This window comes from Leptinotarsa decemlineata, unplaced genomic scaffold, assembly GCF_025532065.1.
Source record: "Leptinotarsa decemlineata unplaced genomic scaffold, Ldec_3_MD MMD2_tig00026330_RagTag_RagTag, whole genome shotgun sequence".
NCBI classification, from domain to species: Eukaryota; Metazoa; Arthropoda; class Insecta; order Coleoptera; family Chrysomelidae; genus Leptinotarsa; species Leptinotarsa decemlineata.
Window position 1 is genome coordinate 2507083 of NW_027412690.1, and position 25550 is coordinate 2532632.

Genomic DNA, 25550 nt, shown 5'->3' on the forward strand with positions numbered 1-25550 from the left:
TTTGGTGTAAAAGTTGAAAACTTTTTCTAGAGATCAATTACCCTAACACCAAACTGATATTTTTGCACTCGACGCGCGATTTGCTAACAAGATTAGCATCTTCTGGAGAAGCAAATTGATACTGAATCTAAAGACAAGAGTTAGCTGTTTATATACCTTTTGGTCCAATGTGGACTTTGTTTGTTAAATGATGATCATCCTAATTGATTTTTCGGTAATTAACTAGTGGAACCACTACCTGCAAATTAATTTGTCCGCTTTTTAATCTATCGTTGACAAATTAATTTGTAGGTAGTGGTTCCACTAGTTAATTACCGAAAAATCAATTAAGATAATCATCATTCAACAAACAAAGTCCACATCGGACCAAAAAACTTTAGGTATATAAACTTTATTATTTTTAACTAACTTTCCCGACGTATTACTTGTTCTATATGCAATTTCAATATCTTGTTTCCTCGTTTATGAAATATTTGGTATATGTTCTTGATAAAGATGATTTTTCACCTCTGTCAATTTATACAAACTTGTATGATCCGCAAACTAAGTATTCTGATATTTTCCTCAAATCGACTGACATCTGTAGGTAAATAATAAATAGTAGTGAAGCAAAAATTGAACTTTGAGGAGGTCCATAGAAAACGATCAGATCATCGGAAATTCGATCTTTCATTTCTACTAGTTGAGTTCTATTACATGTTTCCATGAATATGGTTAACGAGAGGTATATCGTTCTGATGGAGATTTTATCTGATCCGATCGAATTTGATTCAATAGAATCTATAATTTTCTTCAATTCGTCAAAGTCAATTGGAACAAACTTACAGTAATGAAGGAAACTGACTGGTTGACAGATGAAAGGACATGATTATTCAAATTATTTGTTGTTCAGTGATGTTTTTCTTATCGTTTCGGACCACAATATTATGAGGTTGAAAAGTATTTCTGATCTATCTTCATATTCGTTACTGATTGAAGAAACGGCAATTTATTTTCCAATTCAGAATCTGGATTTATTATGTACCGTATAGTTGATGTCGTACACCCCGTATACAATATTTCAGTATCCCAGAAACGGATCATTCACAAGTTGTCAAAGATTCCATATCTTCGTGTCTGGGAATGTCAATTCGATCAAACTTCTCCAGGCTATTTTTGTTATTGATCAAACGAAATCCCATCAGTAAATGTCGGAATACCCAACTAGGCACTGCGGCCCTTGTCCTCACTTGGCCCATTTCGAGAACGTTGAAAAAAAGGACTATTTAACGACAAATTCGCTTCCGGAGCCCAGAATAGAGTTTTCAAACGCACCCAAGTTTGGAGAGCAGAACCTCGGGGTGGGTTCTACCGACTTGAATCCAAATCTTGGTGTTTCTCCTATCAAGGAAGTGAAGTTTGACGAGAAGGTTAGTAATAATGCAGAGAAGTATAAGGGTGGTATTCCACCTTGCGACACCAGGCAACCAATAGGAGATGGAAAGGGTTGTTGTTTAACTGGAGAACCAAGCAAGAAGCCGATTGAAAACTGTTGTTGTACTCGAATAGGTAAGTGACTTGAACTGTTTTTCAAAATGTCAGCATAGGAGTGCAATTGAAGTCCAAGTATCCTTTGAAATATTTCGGTTAATTTCATTTAACGGAGGGACCACAGGAGTTATTAGTGGTACAATGTCGAAGATATAGTTATTTCTGCGAGTAATTTATAAAACTTCAGTTTCTGATCGGGAAACGTGATAATGCAATTCCGTATATTTCTGAATGCGTATTCAACCGATGAAACAACAAGAAATTTGCACCTTTATTGAAAAACATTAACCGGAATACTGTTCCTGAAACAATTGAAACATGTGCCACTTTCACATGTTTTCATTCAATCATTGATCTCTGCATCTACTAAGCGTACCCCAAGTCGACCATAAAAATGAATAGAAAAAAAACAATGAATGTATCACACAAGGAATGAAATTGTCTTATGGACACAAAAGATTTTTCCAATTACCTATACAATATATAATAATTTAACGGAATTTACTCAAACATGTCGGAACCAGAGCCTAAAACAACCCATTCGTGATCCATCAGAAATCGCTCTTTCGACTCGCCATCAGTCTCATCATTGGGGCTAGGCTGAACCACAAATGGATTCAACTACCGTCAAGACTGAGTGAGACAATCCTTGAATATAAAAGATAAACGAATTGCACAAGGTGGTCAGTTGCAAAGTTGAGCTTTGACATCGATCCCATAGATGGCGACTTTGTAAAGGGAGAAGAGGAGAATTGTTAAACCCCCTTTTTGAAAATTGAGATTCTTGATTACATCAAAATATATTCATTAAATGTAAGCAGAAATTTATTTCATACATTTCCAGGACGAACAGAACAGCATATGGAATAATTGTCCATCATAATGGCAGTATATCTCCAGACGTGCAACCGTTAAATTTCAGAATATCTAAACTCAATCCATCCAACGAAGAAAGTAACCCAAACAAATATAGATGCGTGATCATAGCATGATCACCACGCACATTTGCATCTATTGGGTAAAATAAACAAGCCTTCTAAAGCTGGCCAATCAGATTTAACCGCAATCGGCTGGTGGAATTCATACAGGTATATCGCTATTGAGTCAAAATGATGAGCTCCATTTTGACAACTGTGGTGTGTACATACACGGAATTTTTAATTTTAAAATTTTTAAAATGTCAAGTAATTTTACGGCTGAAGAAACTGCTAATTTGTGGCAACACACTCCACCTAAAAAAATTTCAATATCCAACAGCATATTATTAAATGAAAATCGGCGATTACTTAGTGCGACTCTGTACAAGCAGCCTTGTTTGGGAGGTCACGTGCACTATGCATGATACTCTGTTCCTTAGATGGACAGAGTATAATTATTTGGTTACGGAATCAAATCGGTAGATGATCTTAAGAAAACAAATTCTTCGTAACGGGATTTTATTCCAATCATATTTATGAAAACTAATTTTGTTACTAGAATTAACTAAGAAAGCTTTTATAGTGCACTTGTTTGGGTAGAGTGGAATAATGACTTTTTTATATGGAGTATGGAGTTGAATTCTGCAATTGAAGTATCTTTTTGTAGAATTGTAATGAAGTGTATGTAATCATTCAATTTCACAACGAATAAATATAGTTTAAAAAACTGAAAAACACGCTTTTAAAAAACATCGGACTAAAAAGTTAAAAATATTTTTTTTAGCAAGCCTAAAACAAAAACGAACGAAAAATACTAGTATTACTGTGAAAAAAAGCGTGTTTCTTAGTTTTTTAAACCATATTTATTTTTAATTTTTCAGTTTCGTATGCTATAAAAGCGTTTTTTTAAGTCTTTTTAAACTATATTTATTTTATCTAAACTTTGGGATTAATCAGCCGTATATTGTTTAGAAAATTGACCATTGATATTTTCGGCTACGTATAGCGCCATCTGCCCGCGAATAGATCAAGCAATAATGTCGATAATTCTGTCAAATACAGATCCCGAGCTTAAGAGTTACAAGCAAACTGACAAACAAACAAACATACATACAGGTGTGAAGAGCTAGTATAAAGCGTGTAAAAAAGCGTTCATTATTATTATATTTTTCAAAAGTTTCCGCGGTTTTTCATGAAATATAATAGAAAGGTGTCCCTTTGAATACATAATTTGAAAATATTTTTTTTTTGAAAATCAAAATAAGGTTCCATTTACAAAAAGGCTTATTGAGCAAGACAAAATGTCGGACCCTCTGTTCTTAGTGATTGGAAATATATACTGAAAGTTGCCTATTGAAATTTTTTCACAATAATAGTCAACGGCCCCTGAAGAGTCTTCAAGCTAAAAGCTAATAGTCGTGAATTCTATTATTATGTTATTTAAGAGTTATTAATGCAAATTTTTAGTTTCAGCAGAACAGGAAACCGCTGCTCCGAGAAGAGGTATTCTCAAATATCAACCAGAAGCACGTCCAGCTCCAGAACCAATCGAAAACATGCATGCCACCGCTGGCCGAACGCCTCCTCATTCAATAGAACCTTCATCAAGACCTCCGGTACCGAATGACTTGCGACCAGTTCCTGAAGGAAATGTTCCTTGCTATTTGCCGCAGCCACAGGATTCTCTTCCGCATCCCATCGATACCGAAATGGGACCAATTGGGCCGTGGGCTACGGGAAGAGTCGATTGGGGCCCGTTGTCTGGACTCACAGGTATGAGCCTTGAAATGCAATCCAAGGTGCTCGTTAGAAATGAATGAAAAAAGTCGAATATGAAATCAGGAAGTATCCCTCAGGTGTCACGAAAAAAATTGATATGAAATATTACAAATTAATGTAGAGGACTGATTACGAGTATACAGGGTGTTCGATGACGTGGTGAAATTCAAAAATGTAAACTCACATGAAAAAATGATGATAGATTGCTATAAACTAGGGTCGAAAAAAGTTCCGTCACGGGAATTTTGAAGAAAAAATTTTAGATTATTTGATATTTTCGAAACCATTTCAGATATATCAGTGATATTTGGTGAGCAGTTACAGTTCATTGAAGTTCATACTTTTTAATGAAAATATTGTTTTTAACTTCAACAATTGAAAATACAAATTATATGGAAATTTATTTTTGAATTCTTCGTTCAATTTGTAATGAAAAAGTTAGTTTTTTCCTGTGGTACGTTGTTTTTGAATAAAAGAATAAAATCCCTTTTATTGTCCGAAAAATGTTATTTTATCGAATTCTATCTTACTTCAGTTATTGATTTAGTTGACTAAAAAAGCTGTACATTTTTCGATGCAAATGAGTTCTCCAATTTAACAGTGACGGTCAATAACTTAGATTTTTTTATCAGTACGTTCCCAATAAAAATAATTTTTGAAACCCTTCAAACAACAGCTTTCTTAAGTTTTTCTGTAACGAGCCATTTTTGAGTGGAAGAAACAATAAAAAATCGAAAAAAATATTGATCCATTGAAAAAACTGTACACTTTAGACCAACTAACAACATAAACATAACTAACGTGGAATGAATGTTAGACTAATTGTTGGAAATGCTCCCTACACCTAAAATAAGTGCTTATGCCCTTCTTCTTATTAAATGCCGCACTCGTTGAAAAAACCGAGTAGTATTTTTCATTACATCACAAGCTGCAAATGTATTTTCTCTTGATTCTTCTTTAGTGTTGAAAGGACTCGTGTACACTAGCATCTCAGGATATCCCCACAAAAATAAATCGGAGCTATTGAGGTCTGAAGATCTTGGTGGCCATTCTTGAGGCCCTTCACGGCTAATTCAACGATTTGGGTCAACAAAAAACTGCGAATTACTACACTGCATGTGCTGGTACACTATCATGTATATACCACATTACATTTCGAGCAGTTGAAGGGAGTTTGGGTAAAACTGTTCATCAAGTCTTCTACTCATAAAAATGGTTCATAAAGTGGTTAGCAATAATTCTTGCCCATATGTTAATAACCGGAAATTGTTGTTGGAAATGGGTTTCCATTATGTCATAGGGTTTTTTCACGCCCATGAATGAATGTTGTGGAAATTACGAAAACCATCTCTTGAAAAATCAGAATTTTTACATTCCAAAGTAAACGAGGAGTTCAAAAATTAATTTAATTTGAGAAAAATGGATAGGCGTATCATTTTCTTCTTCAAAAATATTGAAGACAATTCCTGTACTCACGCCACTATTGGAGTTAAAAATAATTTCTTTATTTAATCATATAAACTTTTATCAACTGTCGCTGCTTAACAAATATTACTGAAATATTCTAAATTGTTTCTGAAATATCAAATAGTTTCCATTCTTTCCAACTTTTCCACCTCATATTTTTGTAACAGAACGAATTTGTACTATAGTTTATTCAGCAACCCATCATCATTTTTTTCATATAGATTTACACCCTTGAATATTCGCATATCATCAAGGAACACCCTGTATAACTTTTTTTTCATGTTTCCTTATCAAATACGAGCGACCTTATAAATTGATCCATTACATGGAAAATAAATTGAATCATACTAATCTAACCATGTTCATTACGGTCGAATAATCTTATGATACGATAACATATATGATATCATCGATAAAACGGGTTTGTTGTTCATCAGGATTAGAATTTGTAATAATTAATTCTGTTTGTGTACATAGTGGGTACATATATCATCTCTTGAAGGTCAGTGTCTCCAATCTGACAGAATGTATTCCATTCACCGATTCGCTCTACCCTTTATCTGAACTACTTGAGAAATTTCCTTCAACTCAGTCAGTTGAATAATAATATTGAAATAAAGATAAATTTATACTTCAGTTTATTCTAATTTATGATTGTTTGCCTAACCTAACCTAGTAATAACGAGTGCTTTGTCACAATCTTCGACATTCCAATGTGAAGCGCCAAATTTCTTAAATATATTATCCGGAAGGAGGAAGGGAAAAAGTCCTTAACGAACTTTATTAGATAGTGAAAGCGAACTTCAAACATCATTCTCTTATTATATAGAAAAATGAAGTTTTTTGACACAATTGAATGGAGATCTAGATGGGAAATGAAAGAAGTCTCTCATTATTCTTATTCTTCTATTGCTTGCGTTTATGAGAAATCAAACACAGATTGTGAAAGCAGACTTGAATTTTTTTTGTTCAGTTATATTTCTACATTATTTAGCGAGGGAAGGCAAATAAAGGTTTATTTATAGTTGTCAGTTAGAATTTTTTGGCGGGTAGCCGTATAGAGATTGAAATTAAAATCTGATAGTGCAAAATGTCCTGATTCAAGTACAGTTTTTCAACTGCTTGAAAAAATCTCACATGGCTTTTTATATATGTCTTGTTTTTCATGATACCAAGTATCACGTTTATCAAAATGAGACACAGAATTATAGCTATAGCAAAAACATTTGTGAACCATTTGGACATCTTGAATAAGTCATTTGATACGTCAACTTCAGTTTCCAAAGAAACATATTTATACGTAAAAATCAACCTTTTTGCAGGCCCTTCCTGCCCATAATTACTAACCTTATTTAAAAAACATTTTTGACATTACAACGATAAAGAATTTGGAGAAATAATTTTTAAATATAACAAATAAAAATAAACCGGATACAAAAATGTATTTAATTGAATGTTTGAACTGAGGCACTATAAAATTGTATATAATGGTATAAACGAACTCCTGTTTCCTCCCTTACATTCTGAAATATATCAGGTGTTAGCTCCTGACAATTTTTTCCAAAATGTGATTTACAAAAATATGACATGAGTAAATTGTTTTAAAAAATGAAATAACTTTGAAAATAAAATTTCAGACTGAGATAAATTCGAGATAAATCAATACTCCTTCAGGTGATCACCCATTTCAGGAATATGGAAGTCAGGAGTCTAAATCGTCAACTAGGAATACTCAGGACCAATAAAATAAAAAAATAAAGCCCAGGTTTCGTATAAATAAGAAATTCGATTGTTTATAACCAAACGAGAAAAATGACAAGAATTAAGTTTTCCTGTACTGAATTTCCCAGTATCTCAGTTAAATTACTTTTAACCAAGGTTCAATTGTTAAATAAAATATAGGATATTCTATTTCAAAAATTTTTTTTTCGAGAATTGGTTCTCCTGGTATGAAAATTATGTGATCAAACTATCAATCAATAGAAGAAAACTACATGTTTGTAACATTTTATAACGAAAAAACTTCTCAAATGAGTTTTTATTAAATCTGGGGACGGTGAATATCTCAATTTTCTATCCACCTTTCATTTGGGTAAAATATATTTTGATGAAATTCCAATATGGAAAGAAATATATGTTATTCTATTAAAAAATAACTTTGATACATCACACTTTTACTGGGTACCCTTTATATTGGAAAATATTTCGGAAATGCCCAATGCATTGGTACCTGAAACTTTCATATGAATTTGTTTTTGATAACTGCTCTTCTTCATCTCAACCTTCTAATTGAAGCTAGATGTGGCACACACTCCAAATAACCTAATTTGAATATGACTCCTCTGAAGTTTATGAAAGTATATAAAAATGAGCAATACACAAAATGAACAGACCTATTGTACTGTTTATTTTCAACTACATTATCGCGACGAGTCAGGACTCGTTTATATCATCATTATTATTTTCTGTCAAGGTACTAGACCAGTGGTCGACAAATACTCCATAGCCAGATATAGCGAAGGGGATTGGAGAGCCCACAACAAAAATATCTTGGATATGTCTTCAACAGAGCAACACCGCGCGAACCTCATCGACTGGAATGGGAGACAATGTCTGGAGCAGACACAAGCGGATACAGATAAAAACCAGGAGGATAACACTAAGAGACTGAATCAGAGGGAACTCGAGATACACCGATGGAAATGTGAGTTGGAGAGAGCTATAGCTGCATCAGCGGAAGAGATTGGATTCATGGAGGAACAGAGGAGGAGGTTGAAGCAGGCCAGCTCTGTTTTGACTATGCCGGAGTCGATATCAGGTGATGCCTAGGTTTCTTTCATGGGTGATTTCTGATTCTGACTTTTTCAGCGATTTGATCTGATTCTCAGGATATTTCGTTGATTAGTCAATTCCAAAACATAGAAAAGAACATCTCCAAAATTTATAGACTGCTAAATATTAATTGATCATCTTTTAGATTATCTCATTCGTGTGGTTTGTTTCTATAGAGATGTACCAAAAATGTATGACAGAGCTTGGGATAGTACGGCTCTAAAGCATTCAACCTCACGTTGATCTGTATTTTGGTAATTTGAAACTGATGTTGTAGAATAATTGCAAGTTTTTTTCTGGATATATTTTGCAATGATGAGGTCTATGGAGTATATCGTCCATTCATTAGCTTTCAGTCATCAAATCCTATCTGATCCTATCCCTGCTTCACTTTGATCCGTATTTTGGTGGAAGATGGCAAGAACCTTTCTGAACGAGGTCAAGTGAAGCAGTGGAGTGAATCTCACAAAAGAGAACTTGTCTCTTTCCCAGTGCTAAATTATCTATATCTGGCGATTTCAATGTCCACAATAGGAACTGTCTCGAATATTTTCTGATAGCAAAGTTGAGCAAGGTCACAGTCGAGGCTGGAACAAGCCTCACACACATTATAGATGTGCCAACAAATGGGGAACTCGCTAGTTTGCTTGATATAGTCATAACAACCAATTCTGAACCTTAAACCACCACCGCAAAGTTTTCTTTTCAGTTTTGAATACATTACCAATAATTATTGGAGCAACTGAACAACTGACGTTGTTCTTTCGGAAGTTACGAACAAGCTGTCGCCACAGTGGCGCAAAAATCTCAGCACCAATCAATCAAATAATATACGGAACAAGAAAAAACGAAAAACAAGGAGAGTCCAGTGCTATTGAGCATTTTAATGGAGGTTTGGAATATATTTAGGTTTCGGGTGACAAAAACCAAATCGAATTGAATGTGGAAAAAGCCTGAGAATCAGTTTTCTTCAAGAAGGTGGATGTGATATATCATATCACACAATTTTGGCAGTTGTGTAGATTGAATTGGATACCAATATATCCTGGCACATGTTGCCGAATAGCCTCAGCAACTCGAAACATTGGCGATGAACATTACATACAAATTTCTAAATATCTTCTGGAGTATTTTTCATGTAGAGGTTTTCATCATCAGATTTCTTTGAAGCAAGATTTGTAGTTTTTGTTCATTTATCAGAACAGCATTTTGAAAACATTTTACATACCAATCGACACAGCCAACTCCCTACCAACTTTTGATAAGTAGTTATATGACTTTTTCATTTGGCTTACTAACAAAGCCATTGTTGCCAGGTCATTTTCAGGATCAGCAGTAGATTTTGTGTCAGAATAAGAGTAGATTGATAGAGAAAACAATAAAGAATGTACTTCCTAAATACTTCATAGATACATTCCAGAGGAGTAGTAATTTCCACTACTTACAATCTCTCATTACAATAAATTAAACTGTACAGTAGACTGTAACTCTCAAACAGTGTAATAGGAGTTTGAGAGCTGAACTAGGAGATCTACTGCAAAAACAGTAGACCTGACAACACTTCTCCAGTGAAATTTCCATTTTATATGCAGTAGATAGATTCGCAATATAACGTAGTCTAACTGCATTACGATTTTGTTGTGAAAGATTCATTCTTCTCGCTCGCGACATAGTAAATAATCCTGTGATGTATATTGCTGACTTTGCTTCTATTATGACAACAATTATTCTTGAGCACATAATTACGAATATCTTAACGTTAGTTGACTTTGCGGACACCAAAGCAATGGTAACAACCCTTATTACTTATTACCTTAATTGTCACTTTTTTATGATGTATAATTATCTAAACATGTTAACTTGAATTACTCCTTTCACAAAAAATAGGCGAATGTTTGGAACGTCGTACCGGAAGAATGGACTCAGAACTGGTCCGCGACGAAGTAGAAGACGAACTCATCAGAGAGGTAGCTCTATGCGCGGAAATACGCGACATCTTCTCCAGGACCCTCAAAGACGTGGAGAAACAACTAATAGAAGACAAAACGATAAAACAACGGCTAGAATACGACTGGAGCGACAAAAAAGTTGCCCACGAAATCGATGCCATCAACATGGCTTTCAACAATCGCTCGAACGTCTTGCTCTTCAAGCCCGGAGCTGTGTGTTTCCCGGAGGAACAGTCCACTCCGGAGTATTGGGAGCACTTCACGAGGGAAACTTTGCTCGAGGGTGAAGCTACGAGACAGCGGTCGGCTACTCTGAGGGGCACTTTGGACGCCATTTTGAATAACGCCGCCAGAGATTTGCGCTCTCAGGCTGATAGAGTGGAAATGGCACTGGCCAGAAGAATAGCCTGTACGCAAGAAGTAACAAATAGGCTGGAGAACGAATTGAAACAAGTTCTGAGGAGGTGAGTTTAGTTCAGTTTCAAAAATCTGGTGTGTACAGAGAATACGATGTATAAAAAAACATTATGTATACAAGTTTCAGATACTATTTTGATAGGTTGTCCGAAATTATTCAACAATATTCAGGGTATCGAGTAAACGCGTGGTGTATTAAAGTTAGATATTTTTCAAATGCCCAGCCACAAGTTTTGTCAGATGCTTTTAAGAAACATACCTAAGAGGTTCAAAGGTAATTTTTAAAACAATGCCAACAAGCCAATCTATTCAACCGCGAACATTTTCAATGAAAACTTATTTGACCGACTCTTTTTTTTGTTATAATGCCTAAAACTTGTGATGCACTGTTTGGAACCTTTGATGTGGTAATGAATATTACTGCAGTTTTTTCCCAACACAAAACCGTTATTTTAACATCTCGACACGTGTTTCGATCACCAAGTGATCATCTTCGGAAGGAAAATCAAACTGAACTGAGTTTAGTTTATCTTCCTCTTAAAGATGATCACTTGGGGATTGAAACACGTGTCAAGGTGTTAAAATAACGGTTTGGTGTTGGGAAAAAACTCCAATAATATTCATCATGTAGTTTTATGATTATCGAATAATATTTTCACCAGATACTGGGGAAAAAATCTCTGGATTGGGGTTGAATGAATGTATACATACAAAGTAGTTCAGAAGTTATAAGATGAATAATACATCAAAATCAACTAGTGACTCGACACAAACACTGAAAGACTCAAAATTTGGAATAGTAATTTTACAAGAAACAAGTTGATATAAGCTGAAAAATTTTGGTGTCGACTAAACTTCATTGACCAAGTTAGCTCTCATGTAATTTTATTTCAACATCCATATGAGTAATTCTCATATTCAATAAATGTCTTTATGTTAACTGTTGTTATAATTGACTCTCCCGTGCAAAATAACATTCCCAATGTGGTTGTTCACCAGATATCTATTATATAACCCATCAGGAGCTCAAAATCAAGTTTTTTTGAAGATATTTTATATTAGAAATACTTTCGACATTATTTTTGTTTTTGATAATGAAACGCACAATATATACAAACCCACAATACTTCATACGTAGATACATTCAGAAAGTTTGGAAACAATTAAAAAAAAATTCTTGAATTTTGATTGACCCAGTATTACAAAAAATAATATGGTGAATTTATTATTCGACAGTGAAGGAACGACATTTTCGAAATATCATAGCAAAGTGATCATGGCTAATATGATTCATATTTTTTCGAAGCACTATTTTTGTAGAATCCAAATATGGAAAGTACCTAATATATAATTTTTCCAATGAACAAACCTAGTTTTGTGAATAATTTCGAAGAGTCCATTCATCTAGAATTTCAAATCTAACGTTGTGACACACACTGTATGTTGAGTCAGGTATATTGTTAATGTCATTAGTTTTCTGAGTCTCTTTATTTTTCGACTTACATGTAGGTCTAGCCCCCCTACTATTTGTTTAATAACATTTATCCCCCTACAAAGACGTCATCTAGAGGATCGACAAAGAACTCAATCTTCGAATGTCGATAATAAACAAGGTTCCCCAGAAGGGTTAGTTGCAAATCCATGGATCGACATCGACTGTCGATCGAAATTCGTCCCCTTCCTGTTACTGCAGCTTTCACTGCAAGGCAACTTACGGTAAACCAGGGCCCAAATAACGCTTTTATGATTCACCGGCAGGAATGCATTTGTGTTTCAGCCTATCACCATTGATGAGACCTTCTTATTTTACAAAAATGTTTCATTCAGTTTTATATTTACAAATATCTGTCGGATACATTTCAATGACCATCATGACACTATCCAGGAGGATTATTTTCTAACAGGACTTGTCAGATTCTGCTGGAATAGGTGAAAGTTCCTATTTTTATTTGAAATAACTATTTTCTCAGTACCTTTGCACCTCTCCTCGATACAGTCATCATACTGATTCAATTTCTATGATTAAATAATTATAGAATACTTTAGCCAGCTATGAACTCTCTAGTTCCCTTTAGTTCCTTTTGAAGAGCCTTTAAAACTATGCAATCTGAAACTCAAAGATTTCATTACCATGAATCTCCGAATTTGCAACTAGAACGCATTTTATCTGTATTTCACTTGACTCATTCTTTGAGTAATATTTTTATCCGCAGCACCAGATACATTCGATAATTACATCATCACAGACTGCTAGTTTTTTACGTGTGATGATACGAAAGTTATATCCTGATATTTGATGTTCTTTGTTCATCAGATCATTTTTTTTGGCAACTACTTTAATTATCAGCGACCCAGTTTCTTTCATGGAATATGCAAGGTATGAGGATACTTCTTATTGCATCTCTTTTTGAGGATCCTGGCGATTGGCATATAGCGCTACATGCTTTTTGAAGAGCTGAATCAACGAAGAAAGTAGGGTAAAATTACAGACATTTTAGAACATAATTCAGATTTGATAAAAATGGATAAAGTTCTCGCGGTTTACTAAGTACCAAAGCAGATATCCTTTCTGAACATCTAACTTTTGGTGTTCCTGAGCTCTTGAAGGGATCACTTCTGACATCTCAATGAAGTCCTGCGAAGTGAAAAAAATTTTCATTTTTGAGAACTTCACCTGTCGACGTGAGATTTCCTAAACTGAATTCTATAAATAATGAATAACTCAAATCATTCATTTTTCAGTGCAATGCCATTGGACAGTTTCTATTTCATATTTTATCGTTAACTGAAATACTCTCCTTCATCCAGATTAGCGGACGTTGAAGACCTGAAGGATGCCTTGCGAAACGCCATCAGAAGAATGGACACCCCCATGAAGAAGGCTCAAACCCGTCTGGATAACCGCCTCAACAGACCCCGGGTGGAGAACTGTCGCGATGTTCCGCATTTCGGCTTGGTGGAGGAAGTCAAGTCGATAGGAGAGTCTGTGGCAGCACTTCAAGCCCAGATGAACCAAGCCGAAGAGTCACAAGGCAAGCTGATACAGGCCAGGAGCGACCTCGAAAGGGAGATAATGCTGAAGAGGAAGACTCTGGAGATCGACAATGACAGGACGAAGAGGATACGGTCGTATTATCCCTCTGCTACTGCTCTCTCTGGTTATTGAATATAGACTGATCTGTCTATTGAGAATGAAGTTTCATTTTGTTCGCGCAGAAGGAGGTTTTCCTAACCAACTTCAGTGTACTTCCAAGACTATATTAAAGATCTCATACAGTATACGCCAAACATCTCAAAAAGGTCAAATGTCACCATTGTTTGAAACAAAATTTTCAAATTTTGACAACGGAATCATTTACAAGTCAACATTCAGTTGTTTCTGGAGTGAGAAATTCGCAATTTGGAAGGGACGTATAGTCCGCTGGAACCGATATTTCCAATGCAAATTGGAAATAATCCACTTGGATATAGATACTTTTTGAATATCCTTCAGATCATTCCACTTTTGGAACCGGTTCCATAATTCTTATGAGTATTTCGAAATATGTATGTGTCGTTGTTGTCCATATTGAAATAGCTTATGATATGGCTTTTTTCCTTATCAAATAACTTGAAAATACGTTAAAAATATCTTGTTTGTTTTAGACAAAAGTCAAAAGGTTCTCAGATGTTTGAGACATTTATGATCTTAGATAACCCGTATTCTTAACAGTATTTGAGATCGAATACGTTTTCTTCATTTTACCAAATGAACCTACCTTTCTTGCAAGCACACGTATCAGGAGCAACACAGTCACCATTGAGGCACATTTGGTTGCAATGAGGAGAACAAACTGTTCCAGACCCATCTAGAGTCCATCCAGGTTTACAGGAACACCTAAAAATGAGGTTGATATTATAATTACTTCGCTGGGTGATTTTTTATTCATTATACCATAAGTACTTTGGGAAATTGGTAATTAATAATTAAATTTGTCTGAGTAATACCTGTTTGGAGCAATACAATCCCCGTTGTGGCAACCTTTGGGACAATCTGCTATGCAGGTGTGATCCAGAAGCTTATAGCCTGGCTTGCAGGAACATTGGTTGGGCCCAATACACGTGCCTTCACCACAACCTCCTTCGCAGTGGTATCCACATTTGTGCGTTTTGCTATCCAGGATGAATCTGAAAGAAATACATTTTGAACAATTTGGTACCGATTCCAACTGAAAGACTCCATTCACGATACGGAGTTGTTTGTTGGAAAAAAAACTTGAGACTGTTTACTTCTCCACCATTATAAAAAAAATGGAATATTTCAAAGAAAGAATGAAAAACTTGAATAAATTAGTGGAAATTCGTCACGATACTCTTGTTTCTGTGTATCTATATATCTATTTGAATTCCACAACAAATATTTGGATTAGAAGCTGAAAGAGAAAACCGTTTTTTACGTAAATAACTTTTCATATATTTGTTTATACATTTGTGCATAATCTTCACAACATTGTGAAGAAATCTTACAAATCCGTTTATATTCATTTATTTTTCTATTGGAGATTTTTCCAAAAATTAATGCCTTCTCAAAATTTTCACATTTTCCCATCGAAAATGGGAAATAATTCATGTAAAAATGATTTGAAATGCTGACATTGAAGTAAATGGAATCAATGAATGATAAGAGTAATCACAGGTGTATCAACATCTAATTGGAATGCAATTTGTTACTTAGTCAAGTTGACTATCAGGAATTTTCATATTAAAAATCTGATTTGGATTCAAATCTTCGAGAAACACTTCCATTATCATTTCTTTCACAGGAGACGAAGATCGTGAAAAAATATTTCTGATTGTTCCTGCTAACTAACTATCTTGAATTGATAACAAGATTAAGAAAATCTCTTGGGCAACTCGCAGAAAAATTGCAATTTTCTCTCAATTTCTAAGCGTCATACTGGATATGTCACAACTGTACCCTAAAAACCACTTATACAGCGTTATGAAAAAGAAATAGCTGAGGTTGAAAACCAATAAAAACAACTTGACAGCAGATTTTCTCTCCTGAAAACGAAATGGCAGATAATGTAGCCATTAAAAGATATCCTGTTGCTGGAGCCAGAAACATCCAGATAGTACTTTACTGTTATTTCAAAGACAGTATTGGATACACAAGGCAACCATGACATTTCAGAAGGCAAAATCTGGAGCAGATCAAGCCAAACAATTCAGATGGTCATTTATGTCATCCTTTCAAGAATGCGCAATGATCAGACTCAACTCACTCACCAACATCTCAATGGAGAAACAAGTTGAGACATGTAAATCATGTCAGGGCAACATTACAGTAAAACACATGACCTTTGACTATCACAAGATTGTGAAAAAGATCCGAATTGACAAAGAAATATGGATCCAATTTTAACGCATAGTGAATGAAGTTAATGGATCTTTCAAGCCCAACCTTTACTGAAACTTGAACACCAAATGCCATCATAGCAAAGGTTTCACAAGGTAGTGGTTATTTCATCTCCAAACTAATTGTGTTCTACAGGTAGTCAGCACACAACATAGTTTATCCCTATACTTTGGGCAGTCCTTTTCATTTTTGTCTTCAGTTTTGTGAAGGAAAACTGTAACTTTACCAGCATATTTGAAGCTTCTTATTTCATTCAGATAATACTATGTACTACTTCCAATAAAAAAGTTTATTGGAAGTAGTACATTACATTAGAGGTTTGAATGAATAGGTAGAGATATAGCCCAGAAGTTATCTACGTTGATTACACTGAGAAAAGATTATGATTTGCCTAACTGAAATGATTTGAAAGTAATATACAACTCAGAAATAAACGGTATCTTTGCCGCCTTGTCATTTGCCTTGCATCTTTGATGAGAACTATAATGGATCGAAACAGTACTGTCCATGCATCCTTTTTTTAAACTGTATCACGTTGGTTAACGGAAAAACAGATTATTAGTAATAACTAAAATGGGAGATAACTTCATATAAATTCAAGTATATTGAAAATATAATTCAAGGAAAAATTCAAATATTCATAGTGGGTATACATACTCGTATAATACTGTGAAACATGAAAAGCAATCAAGAAAATAATGATATAGGAATAGATGACACCTGGGTTGTGAAGTCCCGGGCCTGAAAAAGAATACGCGTTTTTTTTGTTCTAAAGTGGCTTCATTCATAAACGTAATAATCTCCATCAAGAGACACACAATCATTCCAGCGTCTTTCTATCATTTCAATACCACTTTTGTAGAATGATTTGTCTTTGGCGTCAAAATAGGCCTCAGTTTAGCAATAACCTCTCAATTCGAGAGAAGTTTCTTACCGGTGAGCTTATTTTTGAGATTTGCGAACAGCCTAGTCGCTGGAAGCCAAAACAGGCGAATATGGTATATGCGGAAGAGATTCAAAGCCCATTTCATGCAATTTTGCCATCGTTTTAATTGATTTCGGCCTTTAAGCGCTCCAATAACGCTATATAATCCACACTTGATAGCATTTTCCTTCTCAAGATAGTCGATAAATATTACACCACGTACATCCCAAAATACCGAGGCCATAACCTTTCCAGCCGATTGTTGTGCTTTCGGGCGCTTTGGATGAGGTTCACCAGTTGCTGTCCACTCGGATGACGATCATTTTGATTCTGGAGTCATACATTGTCACATATCGACGCAAAAATTTCGGTTTGTTATGTTTAAACATGGCTAAACACTGCTCAGAATCGTCAGGACGTTCTTGTTTTTGATCAACAGTGAGCTCGCCCGCCACCAACTTTGAACAGAGCTTCTGCCCAGAACAGAATCTTCATGCAAAATAAAACCAACACGTTATTTTGATATCTTTAGAATGTTAGTTAACTCATGAAACTTCTCTTTTTGATCATTCAAAACGATATCGTGGATTTTTCATTTTTTTTTGGTGCAACTGCGTTCTGCATCATCGATGTCTCTCTACAACCACGTTTGAAGTCAGCAAACCAACGTTAAATTGTTGTTTCTCATGGAGTAGAGTTCTCATAACACTTCTCAAGCCGTTGCTTGCCTTAAACTATATTTTTTCCATCAAGAAGCAGTGTAAACTTAAAACACGAACTTGTTTTGATCCATAGTTTTGAAATTAACAAAAGTAGTGCCACTCTTAGCCCAATAACTCATAAACTCATGAGTAGAATATCAAGAAATTCCTACAGCTTTTTTTTGAAGGTTAGTACATCTTGTCAAATGTTGGAAGAGGTTTCTAAATTCCGTTACGGTCCCACTCACTAGATCTGCGTTCATTAGAAGAAATTAGAGTGAGAGAAAGAGAGAGAAGAGAGAGAGAGAGAGAGAAAGATTTCTCGAGTCTCTTCCTAGATTTGACAAGCTGCCCTAACTGATTAAGTGATGAATGCATTTAAACTAGAGCCATCTATGTGTTAGCCCCGAGACTTTCCAGCCCATATACTACTGTACAAATAAAAGGCAGCTAGAATGTAGGCCAACTTGAGTGTTTATCTTGATTGAAGTTTTTCGTTTGATGATACGAAAAAAACACCAGTTGATTTTTGAAGGCTGAACTTGAATGTTCAATGAAGCATTGAATTATTTGTATTCGAGTAATGGCAAATGATTACCGCAGAAATCAACAATTATCAACAATGGAGGTCAGGGTTTATTTATGAAGGCAACAAAACACCTTGTTTACGAAATATATTTATTCCAGTATCGTCGGTGATGTTATTGAAACCAATATCTTTGTTTGAGTGATTATGTCATTCTCTTCCAAAAATCCACTGAAGCTAACCATTCACCATTAATCATTCGCTCGAAGCAATGATGCTTGGTTATTTCAAACGGAATGGTGGGTCGACTTTTAGGTCCACTGTTTTGGATACTGAATGTTTTAACTTTCTTTATCGCAGTCTCGCATGATTCAATTCAAAGTTCATTAACAGCGTGTACTGCTGATCTCAGTTGGCAAACTTTCACAATTTGCCGACGAATATATAATATTTCCGCTAATGAGCACAACAAATGTAATTAAATCAGTGTATAGAGTAACACAGAACGTAGGACGGAAGTTTCTCCAATAAGAGGATAGAATTTGAGAGAAATAGAGGAAATATATGTAAACAACTGATTATGATATTCTCTAATTATGTTAGAAGGAACAGTTTACTTCAATTAATATAGAGTTAACAACGTCAATACTTCCCAATTATTTTGAAATTGACTACAAATCATTAAATTTCAACAATACAGACTGCACAATAGATCTGCAAAGGAATAAATGAATTGAAATAATAAGGTTTGTCAAAAGGTTGATAAACGTTGCTGATTTTATATGGTCAAGTACCACCTCATCGTGAAATTTTTACTGAACAGTTTACAAAACCGCAGGCGTGTTTATACTGACTCCCACAATAAATTGTTACCTGAATACGTTTTGGATTTTCAGAAAGTTTCGGCCAATTCCATAACGTTTTGGCTATTTTTGTTTGTTTTTTCCAACTGAAACATTTTGTTAATGAAATGGAGTTGATATACATGAAAAAATTATGGGTGAGTTATGAAAAATAATCCAGAGAAAAGAGCTCTAAACGACGTAATGTTAGAGGATTACTAGATATACTTTATATCGATATTATGTATTGAAAGGTAGTCGACGTAAAGTTTGTTCCATAAAGATATTCTGTATCTGTAGAGTAGGGAGGGTGAGTGTAAGCCCACGCACTTAGGCCACATGTGACCCATTGTACATCCTCCCGAGGAGTTGTCCTCCTAGGTCATCGTCCATCCTGTCCTTTCCAGGAAGGTGGACAGGTCGCTGGGAGACATCTCCTTTATATCAGCAGGTGTAGGCCAAGACTCGCCGAACACACACTCTCTTATTGGCGATAACTCCGGGCACTCGCACAGGACATGCTTGACAGTCTCATCTTCCTGTTCACACATCCTGCATAGAGGTGTGTCTACTAGCCCCATATTATGGAGATGTTTCCTTAGTTGACAGTGGCCAGTCATCCATAAAGATATTGCTTTGCCTTTTCTAAATCTGGTGGACTGTGGAGTTTCAAATTTTGCTCAGCTACTATCAGATGTATTAGTTTTTTTAACCAAGCTAACATGGTTTTTCAACTTCAAAATATTTTTATTCATAAGGATGAAAGATATTCTGTCTAAGAATATATATTATTGATGAAGTAAAGAAATTAATTATATGTAATTTGTTCCCTTATCTCGGTTGAAATGAAAATATTGAAGAAATATAGAAACCTGCATTCATCAGTAAAATTAACCTTCACATCTTCTGGTGCAGATGTTTGTAGTCGCAAACCCAGGACAGAGATATCAATCTGTCTAGGAACCTATGCGACTGTATTTCAAGCGGAAATTTACGCAATTGAATTGTGTGCGGAGAGATTGCAAGAATCCAGCCTCATATACAAGTCAATAAAAATATTTTCGGACAGTCAAGAAGCGTTGGGAGCTTTTGGCTCCTACCGAGCAACGTCTAAATTGGTAGCAAACTGCCAAAAACGACTCTTCTCGATAGGAAGATTTAACAAACAGATTGTCTCTGGTTTGGTTTCCTGGCCATACTGGCCTGGAAGGCAATAAGGCTGCTGACTCCCTTGCGAAGAAGGGTGCTGCAAGCAGCTTCATCGAAACAGAACCTGTCATTGGCATCGCTTTAGGCTTTGCCAAACGAAGATTGAACACCTGGATGGCAAGAAGATTTACGGATTTACTGGCAGAATATTCCAGGATTGGCTCACTACAAGCTCACTCATCCTTCGAAGCTTGATATCAAACAGTTTTTGAACTACAGTAGGGATGAACTACGATGTCTAACGATGTCTGCCTTCTCACAGGTCAGTGTCATTTGAATCATCATATGCAGAGACTCGGACAGTCATTGACCACCACAAGGAGGTGAGAAAGAAGATGAGTGAACTGGTGCTAAAACTGAGGAAGTGGACCGGAAAGAATGCCGTGCTCAGGAGAGAAGGCGTGCGAATCATTTATGAAAGGGTAGCGAAACCAGCGATGTTATACGGGGTACAAGTATGGGGATACAAAATGCATGATACCAGAGAGAAAAGGCAGCTGAGCGCAGAGGCCCTTTCTGATCGCCTCAAGCCGGGCGTACAGGACAATGCCGACGGCTGCGCTCTGCGTGATTTCCGGGATTGCCCCACTACACGTGGAAGCGAGGGCAAGATACTGAGAAGATTGAAGATAGAGTAAAAGGAGGTGATAGGGTAGCCCCATGGATGTAAGGGATTTTGCTGGAGGAAGCGGTGAGAGAAAGAATGACTGAGGTTCATGTGGACGCCGGGATAAGGTTAGAAGAAGGAAGAGTAGGCATAGGTTGGGCATGGTAGAGAGAGGGGGGTGAATGGGTCACAGGGAATGAAGGAGTCAACGAACAGAGCAGTATGAATGAGGAGGAGAGGATTGCGATCGAGAGGGTGTTGGATATGTGGAGTATGGAAGAGAGCGTTATGATAGTTAGTGACTCCGCGGTGGCAGTGAATGAAAAGGGGGAGAACAAAGAATAAGAGGGTAGTAATGATACACAGAAAGACTGAGGAGAGGAGAGAAAGGGGAGCACGGACCTGTATTTTCTGGCGAAAAGAACACTCAGTAAAAAACATGGGCAATCGGAAGGCCCACGAGGAAGCTACAAAGGGGTTGGATGCAGGGAGCGTGACGTGGGAGGTGAGAAAGATAGGTAGTAAGAATGGAGAGCGAAAGAGAATAAAGAAATGCATCAAGGGCGACTGGCAAAGGGAATGGGAGAGCGGTACGACCCGGCGACTGTTTTACAAATTTTTTAAAACAGTTGGGTATGAACCGCTGGATCTTTCGAAGAAGGCCGTACAATTGCTGACAGGGCACGATAACTTCCCAGGATACCTGGCTAGGGTCAACCTGACACCGGCAGTGCCATGCCCCTGTGGATACGAGGAACCAGAAACGGCAGATCACGTGATCGAGAGATGCATGAACGGGGACAGGACTGGATGGCGCGAATGGAAGGAACGAATGGAAAGACAAAAAGGGGAGATAGCATTAAGGGAAAGGAATGGAAAAGGGATGACTGGATAAGATTCGTAAATGAATGGGCGGAGAACGTGGTGAGTAACGAATGAGAGAGTGAGAAGAGAAAGCTGCGAATTACAACGGAGCTAGGAATTAAAATAAAGCATGAGAGCCTGGTCAGGCTAAGCAGACAACGAAGGCGACACAGACCTGGCAAGTTGGGCGATGGAATAAGGGAAAAAGTTAGATAGGTATTACTTCATATTGTTATTTGGGAGTAGGGAGTCAATTTTGTTATGTTTTATTTTCATTATTATCATGATAAAAGGATAGGGTAGTTGTTGATTTATTTTCATTATGCTAAAAGTACAGATGTGGAGAGATATATGTTAAGTTGTTATGAAATATGGGTAATTGTAAATATTATGTAAATGTAAATATGTAAATGTTATGAATATTGTACTAACTGGGAAAAAAATAAAGAAAAGGGTCTTCTGCCCTGCTAATTCCTCCTCCGGCATTGTCGACGTTCCGCCTCGGGGATGCGTGAGGGGGGTGAGTTAGGAGGAGTAGGGGTTCCCTTGACAGTAGTAGGGGTAGATAGAGGGAAAATGCTCAGTTGGAAGGCTTTTGGCTAGAGCAATGAGAGCGACGGCAAATTCATGTCGAAAGACAGTGTGTGTCGCCTCTGTTTGGAAAACAGGCCTGAAAGACCACTGACCATACAAACTAATCGGCTTCGTTAGGAAGCTAGTTTTATTTTGTCGAGTGTGGATAGGTGGTGGAGGGTTGAATAGACTCACTCACTTCGGACCCAACCTAACGTTCACATCGACATTCTTTAGGTATTTTCACCTCCTACAATCTGAAAATATATGAAACTTGTAATGGAGAACTTCATACACGTTTAGAAAGAGCAAGTTTTTCAGTTAATTACGATAAGTTACTGTGTATTTTCAGAAAAACAAGCACCATTCATCAGTGATTCGCTTATCGAAAAAAACTATGAGATTATATAGATATTCATTCTAACGTTTCGAAGGCTAATTTCTGCCTCCGACTTCAGATTTGGGAAAATCTAAGGACATTCCCCAGTTTTTTCTTCGGTGAATCGTTTCATTTCTAAAATGCCTCGTTAGATGTCAAGGAAGCTTTTTAACATACAAAAAATAATAGAATATCAAAAAAAATGTTATAGATTGAGTTTTTTCAGTTTGAATGCCACTATTAGGTGATTTTGAAGTGAGCAATTTGGAAATGAATGTGTGTTTCAGTTACGAACTGCAGGTGGATTCAAAGTTGATTGGAAATAAAACACTTCTGAAATTGTTGTTTCGAATATTAATTATGTGGATTATGGGAATTCAAAATTTCAGAAACTTACTTTCCTGAGCTTGATTTTATATTCTACTCTATCATTTATACGATATTAGCTTCTGAACGTTTGAAAAACTGTAGCTTTCAGAAACATGAGTTATTTTTGGTCTATGATTCAGAAGACATTCTTTTATCTCTATAGAACCCAGTTGATATTGTCGAAATGAAGGCAAATCAATGACCATACTGTCGAAAGTTTGTCAAATTTGCTTAATGAATTCTATCGAAAACAACGCGTACTTTGATATTCACCAAATTGCAGGTATGTCTCTAATTTCCTGCTCGATTAAAAATCGTTTCAGTTCAACGGTAGTCAGTTCTCTTGTGCAACACGTATCGACAGGTTATACATGTTTAGATCGAAACAAGTCATCCCAATTTTTCCACACATCATCATGTAAAAGAAGAAACGTTTGTTCAATTCTCCATTACCAGGATAGCAAAATCCATATAGACTAGCAATCTGTACATCATCATTTCACTACACATTATTATTTTCAATCGTTGTCATCTTTTGAGATAACCAATCATATCTTGATCTACTTACCCTGGGTCACAGGTACAAATTTCAGGCCCTGTACATCGCCCACCTACTCCACAACCACCTGTACAATGGGGAAGACAATATTTTCCGTTGGCACTGAGTACATTTCCAGCATTACAAGAACATTGTCCGTTGTTGGTGCAAACACCATTCAAGCAGCCGAAGGGACAAGTTGGAATGCAGTCATCATTAAGGGAGTCATAGATGTATCCTCGTTTGCATTCACAAACATTAGGGGCAGTACAATTACCTGAAAAATTATAATGTTCACCACCAGAAACTGAAGTGTATATACAGTTTGTTCCAGTTGATATGGGAACACAAAGTAAGATACCAAAATATTTGGAGACACGTCGAAAACCGAATATGCGACGGAAGCTGAGATATACTTTAAGATAATGAATTTACTTTTCAGCTAGCAGCTATCAATACCCATCCGTCTTTCAGGTGGAAGTGTTTGCAATCTTGCATTGCCATAGAAATTTCAATTTGGAGCCTAAAAAGAGATGAGCTAATCAACATTCTTACAGATGGCCGGATTAGTATGGGGATGACATGAACTGAAAAAAACTAGTGATCCGGACTAGATTGACTTTATTCTGGACACCCATGACTCACAGGCAATGAAAGAGCTGATGTGTGAGCCAAACACGGATCATCAGCGCCATATATTGGACTAGGATCAGCTAGACATAAAGAGTACTGGAAAACAATCACGGTGGGATCGCCTGAAAAAACGACTGAAGAATGTCCACAGCAGGGATCGGCTCAGAGTAATTACAAGGCATTCTTCGTTAAAGGACATCCCAAATATATAGGAGCGCAGACAATGTAACAAAGAGGCAGAGTTAGGTCGTAGAAAATTTACTAAAGAGACTAACCAGAAAACGGTATCTTCAGTGAGATGAATGACAAATATACCCATATTCCTGATGAAGATCAGAAGGGTGTTATTCATATTCCTGGTCATTTTGGAATGTAAAAATGGCATACTTCTCGAAAATGGCCAAAATGGAGAGACACGAGCTATTCCGTTCGATTTTCCTAAAGTCTTTGGCAGAGTTTGGCATGAAGATTTACCAACTTGAATCGATTGTTTTGACTTGCTTTGAATTTTTTATTATGGCAAATCAACAACCAATTGTGAGATATCAGAAGACATACATTGCTCTGATGATGACACCATACTTATCTCGCTTTTCTATACAACTGCATGAATGCCAATTGGCAATGCACATCTCCTACAGAAGTTCCATATCTCATTGAAGACCACAAGCTACTTTGATAGTCATGGACTACTGACTTATGCAGCATGGTTTTGCACAGGCTATCAGAATATCTTGATTGTTAGTTAACTTTTTTTTTAACTTACCGTGTTCACAGCCTTTACAAATTGGGTTGCAGACAAAATGGGTATGTGGCACTCTTTCGTATCCAGAGCAGCAAATTTCGATTTTACTGTAGCCTGTCCTGGACTGAAAAAAGTTCAAGTTCAGTATGTTTCTACAAGGTTTAGAAGCCTAATCTAATGATGGCAACGTGGCAATTTTTCTCAAATGATTTTAACAAGTAATCTCAATGATATATCGTAGTTAGTCAAAAGATTCCTATTCAGGAACACAACAATCGATGAAAATATTGCTGCTGTGAAAAAATTGTAAATGTGTCTTGAAATATTTTCAAAAATCATTCGTATTCAGT

General features: G+C 36.3%; 2 protein-coding genes across 2 annotated transcripts in view; one reads left to right on the plus strand and one right to left on the minus strand.

The window, feature by feature from the left end:
• The window catches only part of LOC111505232 (uncharacterized), a 35866-nt gene that overhangs the window by 3307 nt on the left and 7009 nt on the right, over positions 1-25550 (minus strand). Inside the window, exons 3-6 of the mRNA XM_074183002.1 lie at positions 25222-25324; positions 23853-24099; positions 14879-15058; positions 14650-14768 (exon numbers count right to left, since the gene is read on the minus strand). Coding sequence (XP_074039103.1) covers positions 14650-14768; positions 14879-15058; positions 23853-24099; positions 25222-25324 — 649 coding nt within the window. The remainder of the gene's footprint in view (positions 1-14649; positions 14769-14878; positions 15059-23852; positions 24100-25221; positions 25325-25550) is intronic.
• Positions 1077-14083, plus strand: Tektin-A (Tektin A). The gene is made up of 5 exons (XM_023160006.2): positions 1077-1548; positions 3915-4220; positions 8167-8511; positions 10413-10938; positions 13700-14083. The coding sequence occupies exons 1-5, from the start codon at positions 1188-1190 to the stop codon at positions 14055-14057; spliced, it is 1896 nt and encodes a 631-aa protein (XP_023015774.1). The 5' UTR covers positions 1077-1187; the 3' UTR covers positions 14058-14083.

What these genes read in the sequence shown, in the direction of transcription:
- Tektin-A (XM_023160006.2), top strand. Translation starts at nt 1,188, where the DNA reads ATGTCGGAATACCCAACTAGGCACTGCGGCCCTTGTCCTCACTTGGCC. An exon ending in TATGCCGGAGTCGATATCAG is followed by an intron (nt 8,512 to 10,412) that starts GTGATGCCTAGG and finishes CACAAAAAATAG; the next exon opens with GCGAATGTTTGGAACGTCGT. An exon ending in TTGAAACAAGTTCTGAGGAG is followed by an intron (nt 10,939 to 13,699) that starts GTGAGTTTAGTT and finishes TCCTTCATCCAG; the next exon opens with ATTAGCGGACGTTGAAGACC.